General features: G+C 43.1%; 2 protein-coding genes across 4 annotated transcripts; one reads left to right on the plus strand and one right to left on the minus strand.

Moving 5' to 3' along the window:
* Positions 1-6,204: 6,204 nt before the first annotated feature.
* On the plus strand, positions 6,205-9,111 carry HSBP1L1 (heat shock factor binding protein 1 like 1). Its single transcript, XM_076330670.1, has 4 exons — positions 6,205-6,274; positions 6,605-6,671; positions 7,635-7,751; positions 8,731-9,111. The coding sequence occupies exons 1-4, from the start codon at positions 6,230-6,232 to the stop codon at positions 8,739-8,741; spliced, it is 240 nt and encodes a 79-aa protein (XP_076186785.1). The 5' UTR covers positions 6,205-6,229; the 3' UTR covers positions 8,742-9,111.
* A 1,871-nt stretch (positions 9,112-10,982) lies between these two features.
* Positions 10,983-20,580, minus strand: TXNL4A (thioredoxin like 4A). Of its 3 annotated transcripts, XM_076330667.1 has the most exons (4): positions 20,467-20,580; positions 20,024-20,197; positions 12,971-13,074; positions 11,711-12,276 (listed from the first exon to the last, which is right to left on the minus strand). In XM_076330667.1, the coding sequence occupies exons 2-4, from the start codon at positions 20,174-20,176 to the stop codon at positions 12,105-12,107; spliced, it is 429 nt and encodes a 142-aa protein (XP_076186782.1). In that variant the 5' UTR covers positions 20,177-20,197; positions 20,467-20,580; the 3' UTR covers positions 11,711-12,104. The 3 variants fall into 3 exon arrangements, with proteins under 3 accessions (XP_076186784.1, XP_076186783.1, XP_076186782.1); XM_076330669.1 differs by lacking the exons at positions 20,024-20,197; positions 20,467-20,580 and adding an exon at positions 18,796-18,873 and having other exon boundaries at positions 10,983-12,276; XM_076330668.1 differs by lacking the exons at positions 20,024-20,197; positions 20,467-20,580 and adding an exon at positions 13,742-16,618 and having other exon boundaries at positions 10,983-12,276.
* Positions 20,581-22,228: the final 1,648 nt, after the last annotated feature.

The following is a 22,228-nucleotide window of genomic DNA, read 5'->3' on the forward strand; positions in this document are numbered from 1 at the left end:
TCTTAAGTCTCACCAGAACTATCCCTAGCCTTCTCTGACTCGTTTTCTCTCCCTCTTAATGAAGCTGTGGAGTGGCCTGGAAGCAGAGAGAGAAAAGAAAAATGAGAGAAACTATAGCATCAGCATGATTCAAAATACCACCATGGGATCTGGAGTCAGTAGCATTACAGCAACCAAACTATTTTTTCTTTCTCTCTTCCAGGACAAGGACAAAGTGCTTCTGGTAGCATTTACTCACTGTAGCACACTCCTGGTTTGCTTCTGTTGAGATAAGCCCAGCATCTGTGGTACACGTAAGAACATCTTCTACACATAAGAAGAGAACAAAACAAATTTATGCTGCCCTTACCAGGAGCAAAGAGTGCAGCAGGGGGAAAAAAAACCAAAAAACAACTTTACTGTGTGAGTAACAACTGAGTCCAAGACAATAATCTAGATGAGACAGATGTGAACATTGCAGTCTGATTTTTCTGAAACCCCAAGGAGCTGCAGTTATAGGTCCTTTCCAAATAATACAACATTTATCCCAGAGAGAAGCTGAACATCCTCACGCGTCCTCTGAGCCTCTCCAGCCAGCACCAAAAGTGGAAGCAGCCTTGTGGGGGTCAGCTCCCCCTGACCCCAGTGTGACTTGAATACACAACCTTCTGATCTGAAGTCAGACGTGCTGCCATTGCACCATGAGGCCATGCCACTGCACCCCTTCCCCTGGCTATGGAGGGCCAAGTCTCCAGCGCTTTTCTGCCCAGGTGACACTTGTGCCAGCCTGTGCTGGCAGCATCCCTTGGCACCCACTGGTCCCTCTACATCCTTATCATTTCAGATGCCTTTTGCCAGGCATGTTTGGAACACGCACCCACAAGACTCCTGCTGGCAAACGCCACGTGAAGCACTAAACAGAGTAGGGGTGGGAGGGCCTCCTACAGCAGCCAAGCTGCATAAAATACCTGTCATACTCTTAGCACCCCCCTCTCTGCCGCAAATGTCTCACAGAAGAAAGCAAGTGAAGCAAGCAGGCCACTGTCAGTAAAGGTTTCAGTCTTAAAAGCACATTTGCAAAGGATCTGTGTTTCAGACAAGGAAGCGCAAGATTTTTTCTCCCAACAAAAACAGCCAAAGAATCAGATTTCCACACCCTTGGGTGTTTATATTACTGTCATTGCTCACCGATTCAAACCTTGCTGTTAGGTTTGAACCAGTGCACAAATTTTATCCTACACGTGATGTTCCCTGGTGTTACTCCCCATATTTGCCCAAATCCACACATTTTCTGCAACTGTAGTGCTTTCCACTAATTCAAGGTGAATTTAAACTGCCTGCAGCAGGAAAACACTCCAGTTGTCTTCTCTGGGATAAATTATCTCTGAAGCTGCAAGGAAGCATGAACATAGCTGCAGTTTGCTCACAGGAAACTTTAGCCACGGTTCTTTACAGCTTCTGGAAAAGGAAAACGTGCGTCTTCAAATGAACCATTCGCTCCTTCGCCCAGCTTCCAGCCTCTTCAGCACAGGCTCTTCTATCAAATTTTGTAGAAAAATACTCTTTCCATCACACACCCCCGCACATGCCACGTTTAATCTCTGTGTACAAAACACACCTTCTGCTCTGGACCATGAGGTACCTGGAAGAGAGCCACACGAGGCTGTGGGATCTGAACACATGGGGTCAGATCACTGTCCTTGTGCTGCAGAGGCTGCCTTGTCTCGCCCTCACAGCGGAGGCTGGCAGAGCCTTGACTGTTACACACTGCATTTTCTTCAAGAAAGCTCCACCATGCACATATGACACCCAGCATAAGGAGCAAGACTGCGGGGTGATTTGCACGCAGCCTTCAGATCCAATGTCAGGCGTGCCACCGGTGGGCCACAAGGCCAGAAAAACAGACCCCACGCCCTTTGCCACTCGGGACAAACACCTCCAGCTCCCTCCTGCAGCCTTTCAGGAGGGGAACTGCTCGATGAATGCTTCTCCACCCTCATTGTCCAAAGACAGTAGGAACAAGGCTGGAGCAGAAAGCAGCATGGGAAGTAGCATCTCTTACCAGCCATGCCTGGGAAACACAGATAGAGATTTCTGGATTGCCACATAATAATTCAGTCAACAGCAGGTAGACGGGCAATTTCACACAGCCACGAATTACACACAACTCTTCACAGAGCCAAAGGATGCCACCACACCAGCCTCTGTAGTCGAAGCATCTGCAACGGGCTTTCTGCTGCTGCTACATTTATCACCAATGCAGGACACTTACAGGGAAAACTATACCCTGTTTTCTGTAGCGATACATGATGCCCATAGTACACACAAGGAACTTCTGATAAAGAATATCCTTAACCCTGTCAGTTTTCTTTCTGGAGAAACTTGCAGAAAGGGGCTGACTGAACAAGTTTCACAATAAGGGGATTTGTGAGCAGCAGTCCCAAAACGCAACACTTTAACTGAAGGCAGAGCACCTCCATCAGGGATCAGGTTTCCCTGACCGCTGGAATTACCCTTTTGTCTTCAAAGATACAGAGCCTGAAATTTGAACCATGCACAAACACCCAAGCTTTTAATACTCACAAGTCAAATGACTTGTCTCTTGAAGAAGCACTACAGTTGTCAGACACCACTGACCCAAATGCCTTTTCCCCATGCCTGAAGCATTTGCATTTTACTCACCACATCTTTCCATGCCTTTAAATAACAGCCACTTGTTACTTCTACTGATGTTACCAGATGAAAGAAAAGTGATGTCTTTGCCAGTAAGTATTCCAGTGGAACAAGCTTTCAGTGAACTACACTACGCTGAGTCAAGAGAAACAGGTAAATGTTAATAATTTGCTTGCAATAAACATCAGCACCATTTAGGATTTCAGCATATAAAAGCTGATGACCTAGCAAAGCCAGACGCTTTTTCTGCACATTGTGTCCCTCTAAACAACGACTGCAAAGTGACACAAGAGAAGCTTCCTAAGAGAGAGGGAAAGACTAAGCACAGCACGACTCAAAGACCCAACCCTACAATTTGGTAGCAGAAATACCATGACTGTGGTGCAAGAGCTAGCTTGTACCTAGCCCTTTTCTCTTCAGAGAAAACTTTTACAATTGACCATGCCTCTTCCAGGAAGGAAAAAAAAAAACAAAACTCAAAAATTTGCAGTGTGATTTGCATCCTGCCTTCTGATCCACAGCCAGACAAGCTGCCATGGTGGCCCAGGAATATTTGCCTTCTTGTCTCCTTCCAGGACTAAATTTCCTGTTTTCTTTCTTACCACGCACGTAATATCAAGCTGTTTTTCGAGACACCCTCTTTCTGTCCTCACGTCCATTCCAAAGCAGCCCTGAGCCAGACATGCTTGGAGTACGTGACCAGAGGATTCCTGACACCTGGTGTATAGAATGTCATTCGTCACCAAAGAGGAGAGGGAAGGGACTTCATGTAACATCCAAACAACAAGAGTAATGCACCTCTACAAAACAATTCCTTTATCACTCCACACCACAGGCTTTTACAGCATGGCATCATATAGTAGTGGTGTTGAACTTGGAGCTTAGGACTATAAATGTTTAAACATACTTTTATTTCCTATCGTGCTACCCTGACTTCTCATTCCAGCATTGGAGAGACTGGAATTTCCCTAGGAAAGAGCAAGAGAAACACGCTTTGGATACCATTTCAGCATAAAAGCACAATATGAAGACTTCACAGCACAGGCCTGTAATTCTGAACCAGGATGGAAGCAGATGGCTCCCCAGCCTCTAGGTTACCCTGTTTTTCATTTTTACTTCATGTGCTTCATACCGGGAAGACATATTTAAATTGAAAGTGACTAAAGTCTAAGCTTTTTACTGAAAGAAAGTAGCATAGAGCATAGTTTGGCATGGAAAATGAATCTATGTTGTCAAATCTTCTCTTTTGTTCCTCTCTCTAACCCCCTCAAGACCTGTTTTTGTATTCATTGCCAACATGAACTTGGTACCCTTTTAGTAAATGAAATAGTCTTTACTTATTGCAGTAAATACTCTTATGAGCACTGGTAGCACTGGTTGTTTACTGGTTCTCAGCCAAACCTCTGCTTTTGAAACCAACAACAACAACAAAAAGATTTTTGCTCAGCTTCCCTTAGCCCACGAATGCACGCCTAACATGGATTACTGCTTTTAAAATATGGTTCATCTTACATTCCCAGATTTCAGACCCTGGGAATGTATGTAACAGCTCAACTCTGAAAAACTGAGCCCTCTGAGGAGGAAGAGAATAGAGGACAACAGGGCAAAGCCGAGAGCGCCAGTTATATTTTAAATAAACTCATTGTTAAGCATAGTCTTTTTGGTCTTGCTGTTTGTCGCTTCTATTCTTAGGTTTTCTGAACTTTGGGACTTTTCCACGACCAGTTTTGGCTTTACAGACACTTCCATTTTTTACTCCATAAACCCAGCTGTGGACTGTTGGCCTAATTCAGCTCAAGATTTGAACTAGGAGGGCCATTCAAATTAGTCACAAAGTAAAAGAACCAGACCTTTGGAGGGGGAAATGCATGGTGAAATACTTCCTTCAGTCTCCTTCACACTTTAATTGCCCTTCCTCCATTGCTCTGCTGGCTGGATACCATGGTTTTTTGTTCTGACCCCACTGACCTGCCTCGCAAACAAGAGGAGCTATTTACAAAAAGCCTTTACCAAGTCATGCCTGTTTTCAGTTGAACTCTAACCTAGCCATTGCTAAAATGCGGTACTACAAAGATTTAGTGCGATTCTTGCAAACTCGTTAGCTGTATAATGCTTGCTCCTCCACATTTCCAGCTGTTTCTTTACCCCTGCAAATAGGACTCTCTGACTTTATTCAAGATGTCTGGATGCAAGCAGACAGAGCCACTTCAACGGCCTCCAGGGGAAAATACTGCTGCCTAAGAGGGAAGCTTATGTAGCTGTTCTGGCAGGAGGGAAAACCAGGAAGGCTATGGCTGTTATCAGGAGTAAAAATGCAAAATAGTACAGTTCTACTATCTAGCCCTAAGGGAAAGGAGATTTATTAGCAATGAATAAACAGGTAAGAAGCAACAATTGTTTCTTATTATTTATGCAACAGCATGAAAAAGCTATGTGGTTGCAGCTAGTGGCTGTGTACAAATGCAAAGCATATGCATATTATTGTTCAGATTGTTTTATCTAGAAGCTTTCTAGAGCAGTAACACTGCGAGAGCATTCAAGCTCTGCAAATCTTTCTTGATTTTTCTTTCTACAACAAGAAAGGCAAAGAGGATAATCTGCAAGAGTGGGAAGATAAGGATGTACAGAGGAGAAGCCACCATTACGGGAAGCAGGCAGCAATGTGGAGGTTTGCTTTGATCTTTGATTGCCAGAATCTCACCACAGAGATTAACGCACCTTCCTATACAAGGCGGGGAAGGTCAAGAAGGAAAACTTATTAAGAAAGATTCTAAGTGGTAGGCTTGAAAGAGATAATCTTTCCAGCATTTGAGGTCACTACTAACTCAGGAGAGAAACTTGTTACGGATGAAGGCACTGCTAGTGTCTGGCATATCTATAAAGTAATAGACTAAGGAAAGCTATTGCCCAACGTTGATACTCTGCTAACCATATAGACACGGTAAATTGAAAACCTCTTCATTTACATCAGGCAACAGCTACAGCACCCAGGACATCCGCGTACACAAGAAGACACCTCTGCAATAGATGCACCAGGAGCTTTTTATGCTACAAAGCTGAAAGCCGCGGGGCTGACCTACATGCTAGCATGACTGCAAGAGGCACCACCCAATTCTTGCTTATCCCTTCGGTCTTGTCCGTTTAGACATTCTGGTGCAAGGACCTTCAACAAGTGCGGTATTTTTACCGCTCTGTATTACAAAACTAATTACATGGGGAAAAGGAAACAAACCTTAAAAAAAGAACAAACCCAGAACTTGGGCCTTGTTGGTAGACAAGCATTTTTCATCGTTTGTCACTTCTGTCCTACAAAATTGTAAGACCTCTGAAGAGCAAACCTCAACGTCCTTATTCAGGTTTTGCCCTGCAGATTACGATTTCTTTAGAAAATAAAGGAACACCACTGCTAGATGGTATTTAATGGTTCGCCCACTCCCTTCGGAGCGCCGCGGAGCCTCCCCGGCCCGCCCCGCTGCCTCGCCTACCGGCGGCTCCGGGCCAGCGGGCGGGGCGCTCACCTGCCCGCCCCGCCGCGGCCGGGGGGAGGGCGACGGGCCGCGGCTCGGAGCCGGAGGCGATGGCGGCCGCCGACCCGCCGGGCGCCGGGGACCTCTCGCAGCTGGTGAGCGCGGGGCTGGCTCCGGCGGGGAGACGGGTGACGGGGAGCGGGTTTGGGGGCACCCTTGCTGCGGGGCTCCGCCTGGGCGGGCGCCTGCCCGGCACCCGGCACCGGGGCGGCCGCAGCGGGCCCGCCTGGCCGGCGCGTCCCGCCGTACGGCCGAGCGGAGAAGGGCCGAAAGCCGGCGGAGAGGCGCGGGAGGACGCGTGCCTGGGGGCCGGTCCCCGCGCCCCGGCCCGGCCGCCGGCTCCCGCGGCTCTCCGGGCCGTAGCTGCCCTCCGTGCGCCGCCGCCCGCGGCTCCTGCTTTCTCTCTCTTTTTTTTTTCCTCCCAGGCGGAAAATCTGCTGCATCAGCTGCAAGAGAATTTTCAAGCTCTGACTGAAAAGATAACGCTGAGAAATATCCTCTTCCGAAGCCGGGCCACTAGCTCCGCGGGAGAGGCGTCGTGCTCTACGGCCCCGCTTCCTCCGCTGGACCGGGCTCGGTGTCCCCCCCGCGCGCTGATGTAGCGAGGGGCTTTGCTTTTTAACATCGGGATGCGCTTTTCTCCTAAACATCAAATTAAGCTATAATGGTTGACGTTCTTAAACGCCTGTGATGCAAAGACAGGTGAATTGCCCCCCAAGCCCGCTTATTTTTCCCTTTACTAAGAAGGAAATCCTAAAAAAAGGTGTTACTAAAAGTAGTATCAACTCCCAGTGAGCTAGTCTCTGTGCGGCAATTCTTGCTTTCAAGTAAAATACGCAACAAATTATGCGTAAAGATTCTGAAGGCACATTAAAAAAGCAACCATCTTCAAAAATGCCACTGAAATCAGTGTAGCACTGCATGTCGTTGCTTTAAAAGCAACCGTTAGCCTCCCGAGCGTAGGAAGGTGAGCCCTCAAAAAGAGAAATTAAGACCTGAAGGGGCTCCGAGCTTTCTCATTAGATATATTTACGGAAACTACCTCTGCTTTCTGAAACTGTGAATTTATTAAATTTTCCATTTTCTTCTGAAACTTGACCTTTCAGGAAGCGGCGGCTTTAGTGTAAGAGAAGAAGAATGTTTTAGCAACCTGATTGTGTAGGTATCACCTAAAATAGTTCCTCAGCAAGAAAACAATCTCTTACGCAGAAAATACTCCAGTTAACTCATGGGCGTGCAGGAAGGCATTTGAAAATATTTACAACTTGAATGCTTCTCTGTTGCAAGAGAAAGTGGGATTGTCTTGTAACTATACAACTTTGTGCATGCTTCACCTTGCGTTAAACATAGACTAAGTAAGGGGCTGAGACACCTGGAAGAAAGCTTCTTGTTATTCTCACAGAAGGAAAAAAACTATTAAGTTACATTATTCTTAAGTTATCTTTAACTTTTTACTGGAAGAAATGGGCGAGCGCATTGATGACCTTGAGAAGCATGTTGCTGACCTGATGACAGAGGCTGGGATAGAAAACACCGATGAAGAGTTGAGAGTAAAGAAACTTAATTTTCACTGTATGTATTTCCACTTAGTTTTGCACTATGGACAGCACCTAGCATGAAAATATTGTTTATATAGTTATCATACCTGCATTTCCTCAGATTTATAGAGTATACTGAGATTATTTCTTTTTTAAATATTTAAAATGACCTTGGATTTCTTTTTGCCAGGAGCCAAAGAATGCTACCGGTTTTTCGAAAGAAAAACTGGAGCTTGATGCATCTGTTCCACCGAGTGCCACATACAAGGGGTAGCACAAACCAATTCTGAATATGTAAACTGAGGCTGTACATTTGTAATAAAATGCGTGTGGCTTAAAGCACTCCCGCCCACCATTCCATCCCTCAGGTGTGCTAACCTAGCTGACTGAGAATTCTCACTGGTATAAAATTTATGTACATCTGCTTTTAAACCTGCTTCAGCTTCCCAACATGGCTCAGAGTACGCCTCTTTGATACACTCAGTTGTTTTGTTCTTGCAGCAGTAAGATGGGGGATGGAAAGAGCAAGGATAACTTTTAGTAGTATTGTCAAACACTCTGTAATATAAAATCATGCTACGGTTCAGGGTTGCGTGCGAGATTTTATATCGCTATCTGTTGCAAATGCCACCCCCCTGTCCCGATGGATACCTTAGTCAGTGTTCTTAGTATTTACAAGACAGCATTGCTTCCGTGTTCTGTGGGTGCGGGTGATGTCATCTTCCTGGTGTTACACGCTTTCCTGATTCAAACTGAGACACATCAATTATTTTTGTCATTTAGAGACTGCCTACCCAGTGAAAGATAGGAACACCTGTAAACATATTGAAGTAATTTAGGCAACTATTCGTTCTGATGCCTTTTTTGTGATAAGCCACGTAGTAATTTTCAGAAATACAGAAAGACAATCCATGAAGATGTATTTAACTGTACAGAGATCTTCCTATTTTTATGCTGAATCACATTCATGAATAATTAAACCATTAACCTACTTATTCACTGTTTCTTTGCAGCACTGAAATGAGGACGTGACCAAGAAAGATAAAGGGAGAACAGCACCGCATTGAATCTGGGAGTTTACAATCAGTGTCACTAGTCACAAAAAGCGTCAGTGAAAACAAACACACTTGCATCATGTCACAACAGAATCTCAAATTTATTTTTTTTTTTTTTTAAACTATTGCCCCAGGAAAAAAAGTAGAAAGCTGGGTTTACTTGTCTAAATGGGACACTATTTCCTGTAATTGGGAAAGAACTACTAGTTTCAGGGGAGGCAAAACCACTATTTTGGACAGAAAACTATATCCTATGTAGTGAACTTACCCAGTCGCAACCTTTTTCAATGTATGAAAATGTATGTCATTTATTTTAATAATATTAAAATTTTCATCGTATTTCTTTGTTGCCTTTTTAACTTAAATGTTCTCAGAATAGCAAGATCCTTCTATGACAAAACTTTTCCATTTGCTTGTGCCATTTTGATGCTGCTTTAAATCTTTTACATTACAAAATAACATCTTATTTGACGTTATTACAAAGGTGCCTTTGCAAAACTTCATAGGTCCAATGAACATAAACTGTTCTGCACTGAAAGCAACGGCAGTATTTGCAGAGATTACAGCTGTTCAGCTGTTACTCTTTCCACAAGCCCACCCAAAGCTGTGCACACCTGCACAGGTGACATCGTCCAGGCATGCATACTGTGCCAATTTCAGTTCTTTAACATTAGCCATTTTGATGAAAGAGCCTAAAGACTTTGAGATAGATAGGAATTCTAGTTACCAAACATGTCCCGAACAAGACGTGCCAGAGTCAAAGAAAACAGGACATCTGCACTAACTTTAAGGTTCTTGTACACCAAAACATTGGCCCTTCTGGCAGGAAAGATTTTGTTTGAAACTTAACCGGAACCTCTTACAACAAATGCAGAAATTGAAGCATTACCAGGTAAATAGAATACCTCAGCTAATGAAGGATAAATATGCTTTTTAAAACTTTGGCAAGTGTTAATACTTGTCATCACTTATAGATTCTTCATTAATATAAAGAAAACATGCTAATCAATGCTTTAATCAGTGTAGATTTGCAAGCAATGTCAAACTGGGGGGAGAGGGTGCTATGCTAGAGGACAGGCTGGAGAAATGGGCCAACAGGAACCTCATGAAGTTCAAAGGCAAATGCCAAGCCTCACCCCTAAGGATGGAGATTCCTCAGCCTTTCTGGAAAGCCTGTTCTGCTGCTTGAGCACCCTCATAGTTGAAAAAAAGAGTTCCTTGCATCTGGCTGGAATTTCCTGTCTTCTGGCTTGTGTCTATTAGCTCTCTTGTGTAAAACACCTCCAACAAGAGTCTAACTGTTCCCCATGCTCAACCATGGGGTAGTTGTAAGCCAGAAAGCAAGCCTTAGCCTTTTCTTAAGGCTGAACCAATAGAATTCTCTCAAAGCCTCGTATGCTTTGTGCTCCACCGTATCTTGGTGGCTCTCTGTCTAACTGCCGCATAACAATGTATTTCTTGAACTGGGGAGCCCCAAAAAAGACACAGTATTCTGGGTGTGGTCTGACAGGAGTTGAGTAGAAGGGAATGACCTGCTGGCTCTGCTGGTGCTAATACTGAGCAGTGTGTGGCTGCAGCCTTTGTTGCCAGGGCACCCTGCTGACTTTCAGCTCCTCCACCAGACCCCACTCCTTTCCTGCGAAGCTGCATGCCAGCCAGCCCCTCACAACTGCACCGCAGCATAAGCTTACCCTCTCCTAGGGGCGAGGCTTGGCATTTGCCTTTGAACTTCATGAGGTTCCTGTTGGCCCATTTCTCCAGCCTGTCCTCTAGCATAGCACCCTCTCCCCCCAGTTTGACATTGCTTGCAAATCTACACTGATTAAAGCATTGATTAGCATGTTTTCTTTATATTAATCAATGATATTAATTGACAATTGGTAATTAAATTATAATTAATTGATATTAATTGCTGAAGAATCTGTAAGAGATGACAAGTATTAACACCTGCCAAAGTTTTAAAAAGCATATTTATCCTTCATTAGCTGAGGTATTCTATTTACCTGGTAATGCTTCAATTTCTGCATTTGTTGTAAGAGGTTCCTGTTAAGTTTTAAACAAAATCTTTCCTGCCAAAAGGGCCAATACTCAACACTGGACAGTCCTGAGCAACCTGATCAAGTGGGACCTACTTTGGGAGGCTGGACTAGACCTCCAATGGTCCCTTCCAACATAAATTATTCCATAATTAATAACCACTGTAAACCAGGTCAATTTAATTTTACTTTCTTTACTCATTCTAAATCCTCTAAAACACCCAGATGGTAAAAAAGCATATTCCACTTTGTCTTGTGACAAACTGGACCAAAAGTACAGGTATCTCCTTTCTGCGTAGTCTGGCTTGTTTTTTCTTAATCCTGTAAATATGCATGTGTCAGTTTAAAAAAAAAAAACAAAACCAAAAACCCACACAACACTGGCTCCATTACTGCAGAACAAAAGTTGTCAGAAACGCAAATGGAAACTTCAAAAGCCATGCCACAGTGGAATCCAATCCAAGTCTCATGAGTATATGTGCATTTTAGTATACCTTTAGGCAAACTGGAGGTCAAATGAGAGAAAGCGCAGCTCATCCTTTCTTCAACTGTTGACTGTGCAGCCAGCTCCAGAACTCCAATTACCCTTTGGCACTGCAGAATCTACTAAGTACTTCAGACTGAGTACTGTGTGCATAATCACCATGAAAAAGAAGTCCATCGCCACAAGTCAATTAACTTGTGGGGGAGGGAAGTCATGGAAGGTATTTTCTCCAAGTTCTGCTAAATATTAATAAATGCACTTTAGTGTTTTCTTCCTATTTTTAGTGGATACAGAACACCAAGATACTATGCAAGGAAATCCTGACAGAAGTGATAAGCCTTCATCTTCAACATGACGACTTTGCATCCAATTACATTTGTTTTCATTCTCAAATTTAATTATCTAAAGAAAATTGAGGTAAATAAGTGAAACTCATTTTATTCTTTTAAAAAAGCTATCGTATAGTTTTCCCACATATTTGTGTAACAAAAGCAAACAGAAACAGTTGAAAAGTTTTTCTGCAAACAGGCTTTTTGTGTACAAAAATACATCATGCCCAAAGGACAACACAAAGTCTTTAAAAAATAAAAATAAAAAAACAATCCAAAATTAATCTACAGTATTACTGCAGTCAGACAGTTCCAGGCTTTGTGTCTTTTACTTTTCCAAACGGAATTCAAACCTTTTAAATAATTCAAAATATGCTCGAAGTTGAAGGATTTGTAGGTTTTTTTCGTTTTTTATATATATATGTACACAACAATAAATTTAAGTGGACATCGGGTTAAAAAAAAGGCAGCCCCAAAGAAATGTCAGTATCTGTATTTAGTGGAATAATCTTTTGGCGATACCACCAAACCTCGACCTTTGCGGGCTCCTCTATAAACAGTTTCTATAATGTCAATCATCTCTTGCTTATCTTCCATTGCCCAGTTGATCTTGTTGTTATTACCTGTACCTAAATCAATCATGATGTGTTTGTTTCTTTAAAGGGAGAGAAAAAAAACCAGACAAGTTAATATGGTATTATAACTCAGAAAGAAACTTTATATCCCCCACAAGAATGCTTTGTAGGATTCAAAAGAAGCCCTTATAACATAAACAGGCTTGCAAAATACGCCTCAAAGAAAGAGTACCCACTCCTGCCACTAAAGTTGACATTTTACTGCCTATTTCTAAAGCTAGAACAAACACTGCAAACATGCCCCCAAGATTGCTACTCAGTACAATTATCCTTCAGCATATTCCTCATTGTTTGTATTTCTTTCCCACTACTGTCTAACACCAGAGGGAGTTCCACGCTTGCCAGTAGCACATTTTAGCTCATCAATGTAGACACCTTAGCTCCAAAAAAACTTAATACTTTGAGTATATCTTTAAAGCAAGTTTGACAAGCTTGGCTGCTGTATTACTGCAATATTCTATATAGGGAGTTTCAGATTTAAAACTAAAGACAATGGATAATAAAAACAGTTTTCACTATCACTAATTTTTACTCTATTATCAAAACAGCTAATTGGAAAACAAGCCATTTTCCTATTTAATCAGTTTATTCTTTTGTAGAGCAATGAAAAGACAAGCATCAGTATGCTGACATGCATTTAGAAATGATCTACTGAGACACTGTATTTGACACACAAAAAATTTAGCTGAGTTACATTCTAGAACCATCATGTACCTGAAGAAAAACATGACGGTACAGGGATCGTACAACTCGTACATCTTGTTGAAGTCTGGTACTTCAGTGATATCCACAAGATAAATAACAGCAAAGTTTTTTACCTGAACAGAAGAAAACAGGAATTATAAAAGCAATATATATTACCAAGCCCTTGATTATTTGTATTACCAATTAAAAGGCATAAGCTTTCATTATTGCAACATTTATTTTCCAAAATATTAAGTCATAAAATCACAGTAAACAGTCTTGCCATTATTTTTAACCACAACGACGAATTATCATGGAAAATATTTTTAAAAATAGCCAAGATGCTCATTTCACATCCAGTATCAACTGGAAAGATACTATGCTAAATCAACATCCAGAGAACCAAATGCCCTTTATATGCAACTGAGACCTCACAGTGATGTGCACAGCTCTAAATGAGTAACTGCTTTGTGCAAGCCAAGCTGACACATTTTGCCTCTGTCATCAGCTGCTTATAGACTTCAGAAAACTAACGATCTAAAAATGCCCTGGTGCGTGCCTCCAAGTGTTCTTCCCCTCTGAACCATCTAATTTGTTTAACAAGGCTCATTAAATGAAAATAAAACTGATAATAAGAAAAACTGATAGCTTTTTTGAGAGGTATAGAGCTAAAACAGGAGCTTAAAAATTTAATTGATAATGAAAAAAAGACCTTGATGAGAAGCTATTCTCTGGGCAATTCCGGTACAATAGGCTTTCACTTCACAGAGTTACTGAATTAAATGCAAAAGAATCCCTCACCTTTAATGTCATAGTTAATGTCTTCATTCCTGAAAGAAAACCATGTCACATTTTTGTTTCCTAGACGTAGCATATTTCACCTTAAGTAGAATTAGGGGATGTTTTAGTTTCCAAACTTAGCTCATACATGTACAGTAGCAGTTACACACACACGCATTAAAATATAAGTCAGTAGGCATCTAAATTACACAAACCTTTAACTGTAAGGTATATTATCAAATACTCATGCATTATACCATGAACACACAACCTTGACCCCCATCCTTACTTACATACAAATACAATTTTGTTCCTTCCCATTTGACTACGCAAGATTACCAGTCTAAGGTAACACATGTGGTCTAAGATTTACGACAAACTCACTGTTTGTCGCAGTACTTCCCACTTGTTAATTTTGCTACCAAACATCTAGAAACGCTACAATGAGTATAATTTCTGCTTGATATAAAGATGTTTTATTTTAGTCCACAAAACAGGATTAGACCGTACCAGAAAAATATTATATATAGTGTACCCTGTACTTAAATATCCTAGTGGGCACTTTAATTGAGAAAGTGAGGAAATGTTTGTTTACAAAAAAGCAGACGCACACAGTAAATTTCGATGGACTTCTGCTTCAAGACAGTTTCTAAATTATAAAAAATAATCACACTTCAGAAATGTAAATAAGTATTGGTAGCAAAGAAAGTAAAATTTCTTCTGGAGTGAAACAGCATTTAAGTAGTTTTTACTGTGCTTTTATGGAGCCAGTTACAATCCTAGACTCTGTCAACAATCTAATGAAAACATCCCATTTAAGCCATGTTTCAAAACAGGCAAGAGGTAAAGCCTTGAAAACCCAAGTTAGTCATAATATCAAACTGTAATGCCCTCTGAAGTGACCATTCATGCCCATTTCAATTTTATATGAAAGGTTTCTAAGGAACTTAATGGGATGTTCAGAGTCAACAATTTAGCTGAGAAGTGACTGAAGTTACTCCCTGGTTAGCCTTAGGAGGCATGAGACAATTGTTTGTTTGTTTTTAAAAAAAAACAACAAAACAAAACCTGAAGAGCCATTTTCGTTTTCTCCTATCATTTCTTCTTCCATCCTGCTGACATTTTTAGCATCAGCAGCACAGCTTCGCCATGTGGGGAAATTTCTACACCACATTCTGCAATTCCGACAAACTAAACATAATCTTTGAACAAGTGTTTAATTTGGAGATTAGAAAATGTTTTTAAGTTAAACCAAGCATTAATACAACATTCTTAGGACCTGCTTTGTTCACTGAAAGATTAGTGCAAGGAGATTGTATGTCACACCAGCAGACCACTACAAAAACACTGCTAAAACAAAATTTTACTTCCAAGAACTATGTACTCCACACAGTACTGGAACAACAAAACTTTTAAAGTTAGTTTGACATTATATACATTTAATTTAGTTGAGCTGTTGGAGAACCAGAAATGCTTGTCACTAGCAATGAACATCAACAGCCTGAGATTTTAGAAAACGGAACCAGAGTTAACGAATGCATTAGCTTATCTTCTGAAGGTCAGATACTATTCAAGTCTTAAATAAGTTATTGCATATATCTTACTCAAAAGGACTGGATCACTCAAATCACCTTTGCACAGCATATATGCAAGTTATCACCGCAATCCAGGTATCTCAGACATTAACTGAATCTTCCTTCTCCTACATGGGAATGAAAGCACAGCTACCTACTTTATAGAAGTGAAACTGATGACAGTCACCTGCTCAAAAGCTTCTATGAAGCCTAAAGCAGACCTCAGAGCTAGATACGGACTCTCAAATTTGACTTCAGAACTTTAAAAGTGGCTCTGTTCTTTCCCCCTTGCTTTCTTAATTTCAAATCTGACAAGATTACCACTCCAAAACCACTTAGCTTGCAAGCGCATTGAATAAGGATGTGTTTTGTTGAATTTGGACACTGGCTGCCAAGGTTGCCCATGACATGGGCCTTGCCATGCAACACTCCAATCTACATAGCAGCAGGAGGTTGGGATTCAGGCCTAAGAATGAACTAGATAAAAACATGGGTAAGAGGCTAAATATGGAAAGGGTGATGCAGAAGCACTGCAGTGGCCATAATATCTACCGTTTAGTGGCCATGCCAGACTGGGCAGGCTTGTCACTGAGAGGCATTTTATTTCAACACAAGATGAGCCCTGCAGAACTAATCAAATGTGTCTCTCTCCGCACAGTATTGCCCAGTTTTACAGCCTGAAGAAGCACTTACCGTCTCAAACACAGTATTGGAATACAGCAGTACAGAGCCAGTTTCACAGCAGTACAGAGCAGCATCTGAGCTGGCTTCACACACAGCCAGCTCTAATTCACAAGGCTTTAGCTCAGGCTTCATTTTAAGCAAAAGCAATTGAAGTATTTCTGGATTCAGGCTGGTACGGATGCAGGAGTTGATCTATACTTGAGCTAGTAAGTCTATGGAGACAAACCAATCCCTATCCATTGGGACGTGAATCCATCCCCCAGACAGAGTTGTCAGTTCAAAAACTACATTCCGATATAGAACAAGCTTTGCTATCATTTCAAGGCAGTGGTTGCCAAGAAGGTTTTTTTTCTGGCTTTTGACTTATAACTGGGGATACAGTATGGATACTTCAGAACAAGAATTAAATACAACTCTGAGCAAACAAACCACACTAAATAAAAGCAGTTGCAGTTGAAACAATTGAGACTACATTGAGATTGTTAATGTAAACCAAAATTTTACTGTCCAGACAATAGGCAAAAAACCTTGTGGTATTTTAGAAGTTGAATACATAACACAAATTTATTCTGAAAGTACTTAACTTCATAACATACACTAAAATATAGTAAATTTGTTGCAGTAAGTCAGCTGCTTTCTGGGGGGGGGGGTGGGGGGGGTGGAAACCCTCTAGTGATAGACCTCCTTTTGGATAGCTCCACACTTGTTCAACACCTGAAGATAAAAACATTTTCAGCAGAAAAACAAGACAGATATTAACTTTTGAAAGTATTTATTTCTGACACTCTGACTTCCTTTATCCATCTTCCAATTCAAAGCTTTCTCTGTTTTACCAGGCCATTGTAGCTGCTGTCCATGGGGACAGAATGGAGTAGGAAACTAAAAGTCAAACAGCAGCATGGATTCAAAATTTTATCAGACTTACTTTCATGGGTTGGGCATCCATTTTGGTTGGGGTCCCCCCCCGCCTTAATTACTGTAGCTTCACAGATTAGTCTATGTTACTCAACGTGCATATACAAAAACCAAAAGCACATTATTGCCTAGCCACAGTTACAGGCTATTTTAATACTTCACAGAACTGTATCTGCTTGGGTGGACTACTATTAAATCTTTAAACGGAATGGCTCAAGACTATAAAGCAGAGGAATCTACAGGACCTTTAACATCAGATACAGATTCTGTATCCTATCTTGATCAAGACCACACACTTAGCTGGTAAATAGGAAACACAGATGTAGGAAAAATCATATGCCAGATGAAATAAATCTCATTTGTCCTCCAAAGTTCTCCCTCCTATCTTTCTTCATTAACAATGTCATTCCAAAAAAAATTCATGCATTCCTACAAGATGAGATTGCCACAACAATATGATCAATGACTAAGAAGAACGGCAATAATCGTGAAGTTTCTTTAAATTTCTGTTAGGGGTAAGTAATACTCTTCTTTTTTTTTGTTAAGATTTCAGCTCCCTTTAAGAAGCAAATCTCACAGCCACACATTACCTTATGGCCCAAAGTCCATACAGCAAATACCTAAGGAAATCTGAGACAAGATCTCAGATTCCATCTTCTCATCTTCCTAACCAGTTTCTAGACAATGTTTTTTATGTTTAGATGTCTTTATGGACAAGGAAATCACAGGAGAAAAAAAAAAAATACAGGAACTGAGAGGAGCTTTTGCAACAAATCATTCAAGTTGAAGGCAGCTAGCAGACTTGCATTACTGAACTGAAAGAGGCTGCAAACACAGTAAGTACAAACTTCAGAGTCTGTACTGTCAATACTTATTTGAATTTTTTTTCTTGCTAATTGTGCTGTAAGCTTAGGTGATAAATTTATAGGAGAAAAGAGAAAGACATTATACTGCTGAGAGCAATACTTACAGCCAACAATTCTGAAAACTATAGACATGAGTAAATGGATTAGCTTTGCTCAACTTTAATTACAAACACCAGTAACTACAATACCAGTATGGTTTTTTTATAGCTCCTTCTTACCCCGCCCCCCCTCCCCCCCTTTCTTTTCTTCTCTCACTTTTCATGTAACCTTAACAGAAAGGCAGAGGTACAGCTAACCTTTGAGCAAAAGCCACAGCTATTCACACTTCTGATTACGGTTAAATAAATGCAAAACATTTGAACAATCGTCCCTAAACCCACATTGACCCAATAAAACCTATTGGTTAAAGTGACCTGGTTTCACAAGAGGTTATCTGATTTACAGTATTCAGTCCTAGACAAATAACGGTTTTAAAATATTTCTTAAAAAAGGGGTATTAAAGTAATTTAGCAGCCAAAGCCCTGCATTTCAGGGGATGGGTTTTTATAATTGTGAACCTCCTTTTAAAAAAAAACCAAAACAAGTCTAGTTTTAAAAAAGGTGTTCCAGAGGAATTTTATGAAACTCAATTCTTAGATGTTTGGTTGAAACCCTGACAAAGCAAAAATCTAACATCTTACAATCATCATTTGTTTTGAAACAGCTGCTTTGTCATGTAACACTAGGGAGAAAAAACAGTCAACTGTAAGTGGAGTACATTTCAGTGAAAATAATCTGCTTTGTATTTTCATATAGTGTTCTAGTTTCTTTTTCCCCCAAAAGATTCAAACCGAAAAAATCCTGTTTTCCTATTATAAAGTACAGATGAATACTACTGCTACCCAAAAATACGCTGCAGACTAAAATAATATTGCACCATGGTATCAAATGTAAAATATGGCTACATTTTCTTCAAATGTAGCATGCAATTACAGCATGTTAACATTCTGTATTACTCTCTAGTATAAACACCTGTACAATTTGAACTTTTACTCACTCTTTAAAACAGCAGAGATCCAAACATGGCTTGTAAGCAAGAGGATGAGGAAGGATCTCCCCCTTTAATCTGCCATTTCTGCAGAGGGAGATTTTTAAGTAAGAAGTTACATTGTTCTTTCTTTCCCCAGTCACCATTAACTGCCAATACGTCTGCCAAATTGCCAAGCATCCTGCCAAAAGTTGATACTAACAGTATCTGAGCATAACAGTCCCACCACCTTAAACACAAAATTACTAAGTTAAACCATGTCACAATTCCTTACTGTATTCCATTACGTCTCAATATTTGGCTATAGGTATAGATCTTTCATTGTAGGGATTTTAGAGACAGAAGTTCATTTGGTTTAAGATAACATTAAAAGAGAAAGGAGTACACCAAGAAAAGAACTCTGTATTAAGTTATGCAGTATGCACGCAGTTTTACATGAAGATAACCGACTCCTGTTCCTACCCAAGTTACCATTTCTGGATCAGATTTTTTTGCTTCATTTTCTATGTGACTCATTTAAAGAAGAGCTGTCAATTTTCTACATCTATCACTACGCAAAACCTTTACCAAATACATGAAAAGATAAATTATAGGTGATTGCATATGTTAACAGTCTATTTTTTCTCCAGAATCTATCTTTATTAAGTGAGTGACCAGCTGTCAGCAGGCATTGAGTTTCCATCTGAAAACAGCTTCAGAGCTTGGCTCCTAAAATTTAATTCAGGCCATGCAATTCAATGGAATGTCATCTGTCTCCACGAGGAATATTACTGATATATTAATCAACACCGTCCTGTACATTTTAGGATCTTACCATTTTTAAGAGTCAAAATGAAAGTAACTTTACAAGTTATTCAAATGGAAATCGGAAGCTACTCTACATTCTGATGTGACATTCTGTGACAGCGCTGCATTACCTAGAGCCACAGCAGTCCTACCACCAAGCACTTGTTTCTGCTTGAACGCTGATGTTCATTAAACGATGGATTATTAACAGGCAACGATTCTGATTTCAGAACTCGCAACACTCTTTCCACCCCATTAAACACCACAAACATCAGGACAGTCGATGACTTTAGGAGGCACTCACGAAAGCAAACCAGCCAGCTTTCGCGCTGCCTCCTAGACCAGGAATACTTCTCCAGAAACCGAGCTATAACCTGCCTCAGGCTTCGTATACGCCATTTGAAACACTGAGCGCAGAAAGCGACCGTCTCACGTTACAGCTCCAGTGTACCTTCTCAGCAATGCTGTATAAGACTTCATCCATTTTCATGCAGGTCGGGTCCCAGTCGTGCCCAAAGCGGATGACCACAACTCGGTCCTCTTCCGAGAGGATGGCCTGGTCCACCTGCCAGCCGTTGTGCAAGTGCGGCAGCATGTACGACATCCTGAAGGGCGGGTGGCGGGCCTGCGGGACGACACCGACCACCCGAGAGCTGACAGCCCGGCCTGCCCTCGCACGGCGCCGCCAGCCCCCAGCGGAGACACCCCCCCCCCCCCGCCCCGCGCGGGCCCAGGCCAGCGTTTAGCAGCCGCGGCCTGCCATGGCGCAGCGATGCCGTCACCTCATCGGGCCCTCGCGGGGCGCCAGCGGCCACCGGGCGCCAAGGCCGGGCCGCCGGGCCCCCCTGCCCGGGCCCCCCTGCCCGAGCCCGCCCCGCCCCGCCCCCGCCGCACCCCGTGGGCGTCCTTCTCTCGGCGAAACGGGGCGACGGAGCGACGGCGTGAGAGGAAGCGGAAGCGAGGCAATACGTCCGCACGGCCGGGCACGCCGCCGGGAAACGCGCTTCCGCCCTGCGGAGGGGGCGGGGTTTCCCTCAGTGGGCGGGGCAGGGCGCGCCGCGCCGAAAGGTCGAGAGCGGCCGCTTGGATCATACCAAGTGTGAAGGCGGGCGGGGAGGGGCGGAAGAACAGCTTGGGCCGTACTAAGCGGGGGAGGGGGACCGAGGTACCAGAGGCCGGGCTGGGGTGTCACTGCTCGTCGCCGCAGAAGTGAGATGGCGGGGCCTGCGAGAGCCCCCCGCGTCAGGGCTGGGGCCAGGCAGCTGTGACCAGGGCCAGGCGGAGGTGTTGTCCTCTCAGGGGTCTCTCTGCCCCCATCCCACCCGCTGCGGAGGCAATCCCAAGCGAGGGGGCCAGGTCTGGGGCCTGGCTCCTGGGCTGAGGCCTGGAGGGCAAGCAAAATGACAGGTGGCCTTGTGTGGGTGTCCCTGCTGCCCAAGGAGACAGGCGCACCCAAATGGGTGGGCAGGTTGTGCTGCCTGTCCGCTGGCCGGGGCCATGGGCATCTCCCCTGGCAAGTGGGACGTGGAGCCGTGCCATGGCAGCTGGTGCAGCAGGCCTGAGCGGTGCTGCTGGGTGGCACCGGGAGGATGAAATGGAGGTCACCACAGCCCAAACCTCCAAATCTCTGCTACTGACCACTCTGCGGATGTTAAAAAACTCCCTGTGCCTCCACTGGATTTGATCAAGGAGATACTGCAACAGAGAGAGCAGCTGCATGCATCTCCTGGTTATGGAAGATTTTGTCAATATATTAACCTGCAGCAATAAACACCTTCATGCTTGAGCTAGTGCTAGTTGGGGCTTGAGTGCTGTGTGAAAATACAGGTATGTTTGAACCAGCTGGGTCACAACTGTATGTCCATCTTCTGTGTTTCTTTCTGGTACACCCTACACCCAGAACTAACCCTGCCCATGGGAGCTGCGCTGCCCAGCCCTTGGCAGTAGTCACACTTTGGTACCATTATGCTCTCTCATCTCTCGTAGCCAAAATGCTGGTACTGGAACACACTGGGTAAATGTTTCTGTTGCAGTGATCAGCAGTGAAACCAGGACATTTCAGCATTAGGTTTCAGAACCGAGCTGGCCATTGAGATAGGGCATCCCGGGCCAATCTTTTTGCTTCCTGAAAAGCATATATGTTATTCTACACTGTATGCTCATTTAAAAGGTTCGCTTGCAGCAGACAGGGGGAAAAGCACACATATTTTCCACTACAAAAAATCCACACAAGCTTGAGCTAGGGCCGTGGGGAACAGTTGTGGACCAGTAGTGTGAACTTGCGCCGAATTACTTTGCCCCAGAGTTGCAGAGCTCTCCAAAACTATCAAAGTCCTCATTTTGCGGAATCTCCTTTCCAGAAAATTCTGCACCGGGAGCGTGGGAGGAGAGGAAGGTAGTCGAGTCCCATTTCGGACAAAAGCCCCTGGCTTCAGCTGTCCCCGCAGAGGCAGGCGGTGATCCCCTGCCCGGCGGACCGCAGCCAGGCCGCGCCGGAGCTTCCCTGAAAGCCTCCAGCGACTTGACCGGAGACCGCCGCCCGCAGGCGGCTGGCAGGACAGGCGTTGGGCGAGCGCCCGCAGCAGCGTGGGGGAGTCCCAGCCGCCGGAGCCGGGCTCAGGCAGCGCTGGGGCAGCTGCCGGGCCTGGGACGGGAG

Source organism: Aptenodytes patagonicus, chromosome 2 (genome assembly GCF_965638725.1).
Source record: "Aptenodytes patagonicus chromosome 2, bAptPat1.pri.cur, whole genome shotgun sequence".
Taxonomy (NCBI): Eukaryota; Metazoa; Chordata; class Aves; order Sphenisciformes; family Spheniscidae; genus Aptenodytes; species Aptenodytes patagonicus.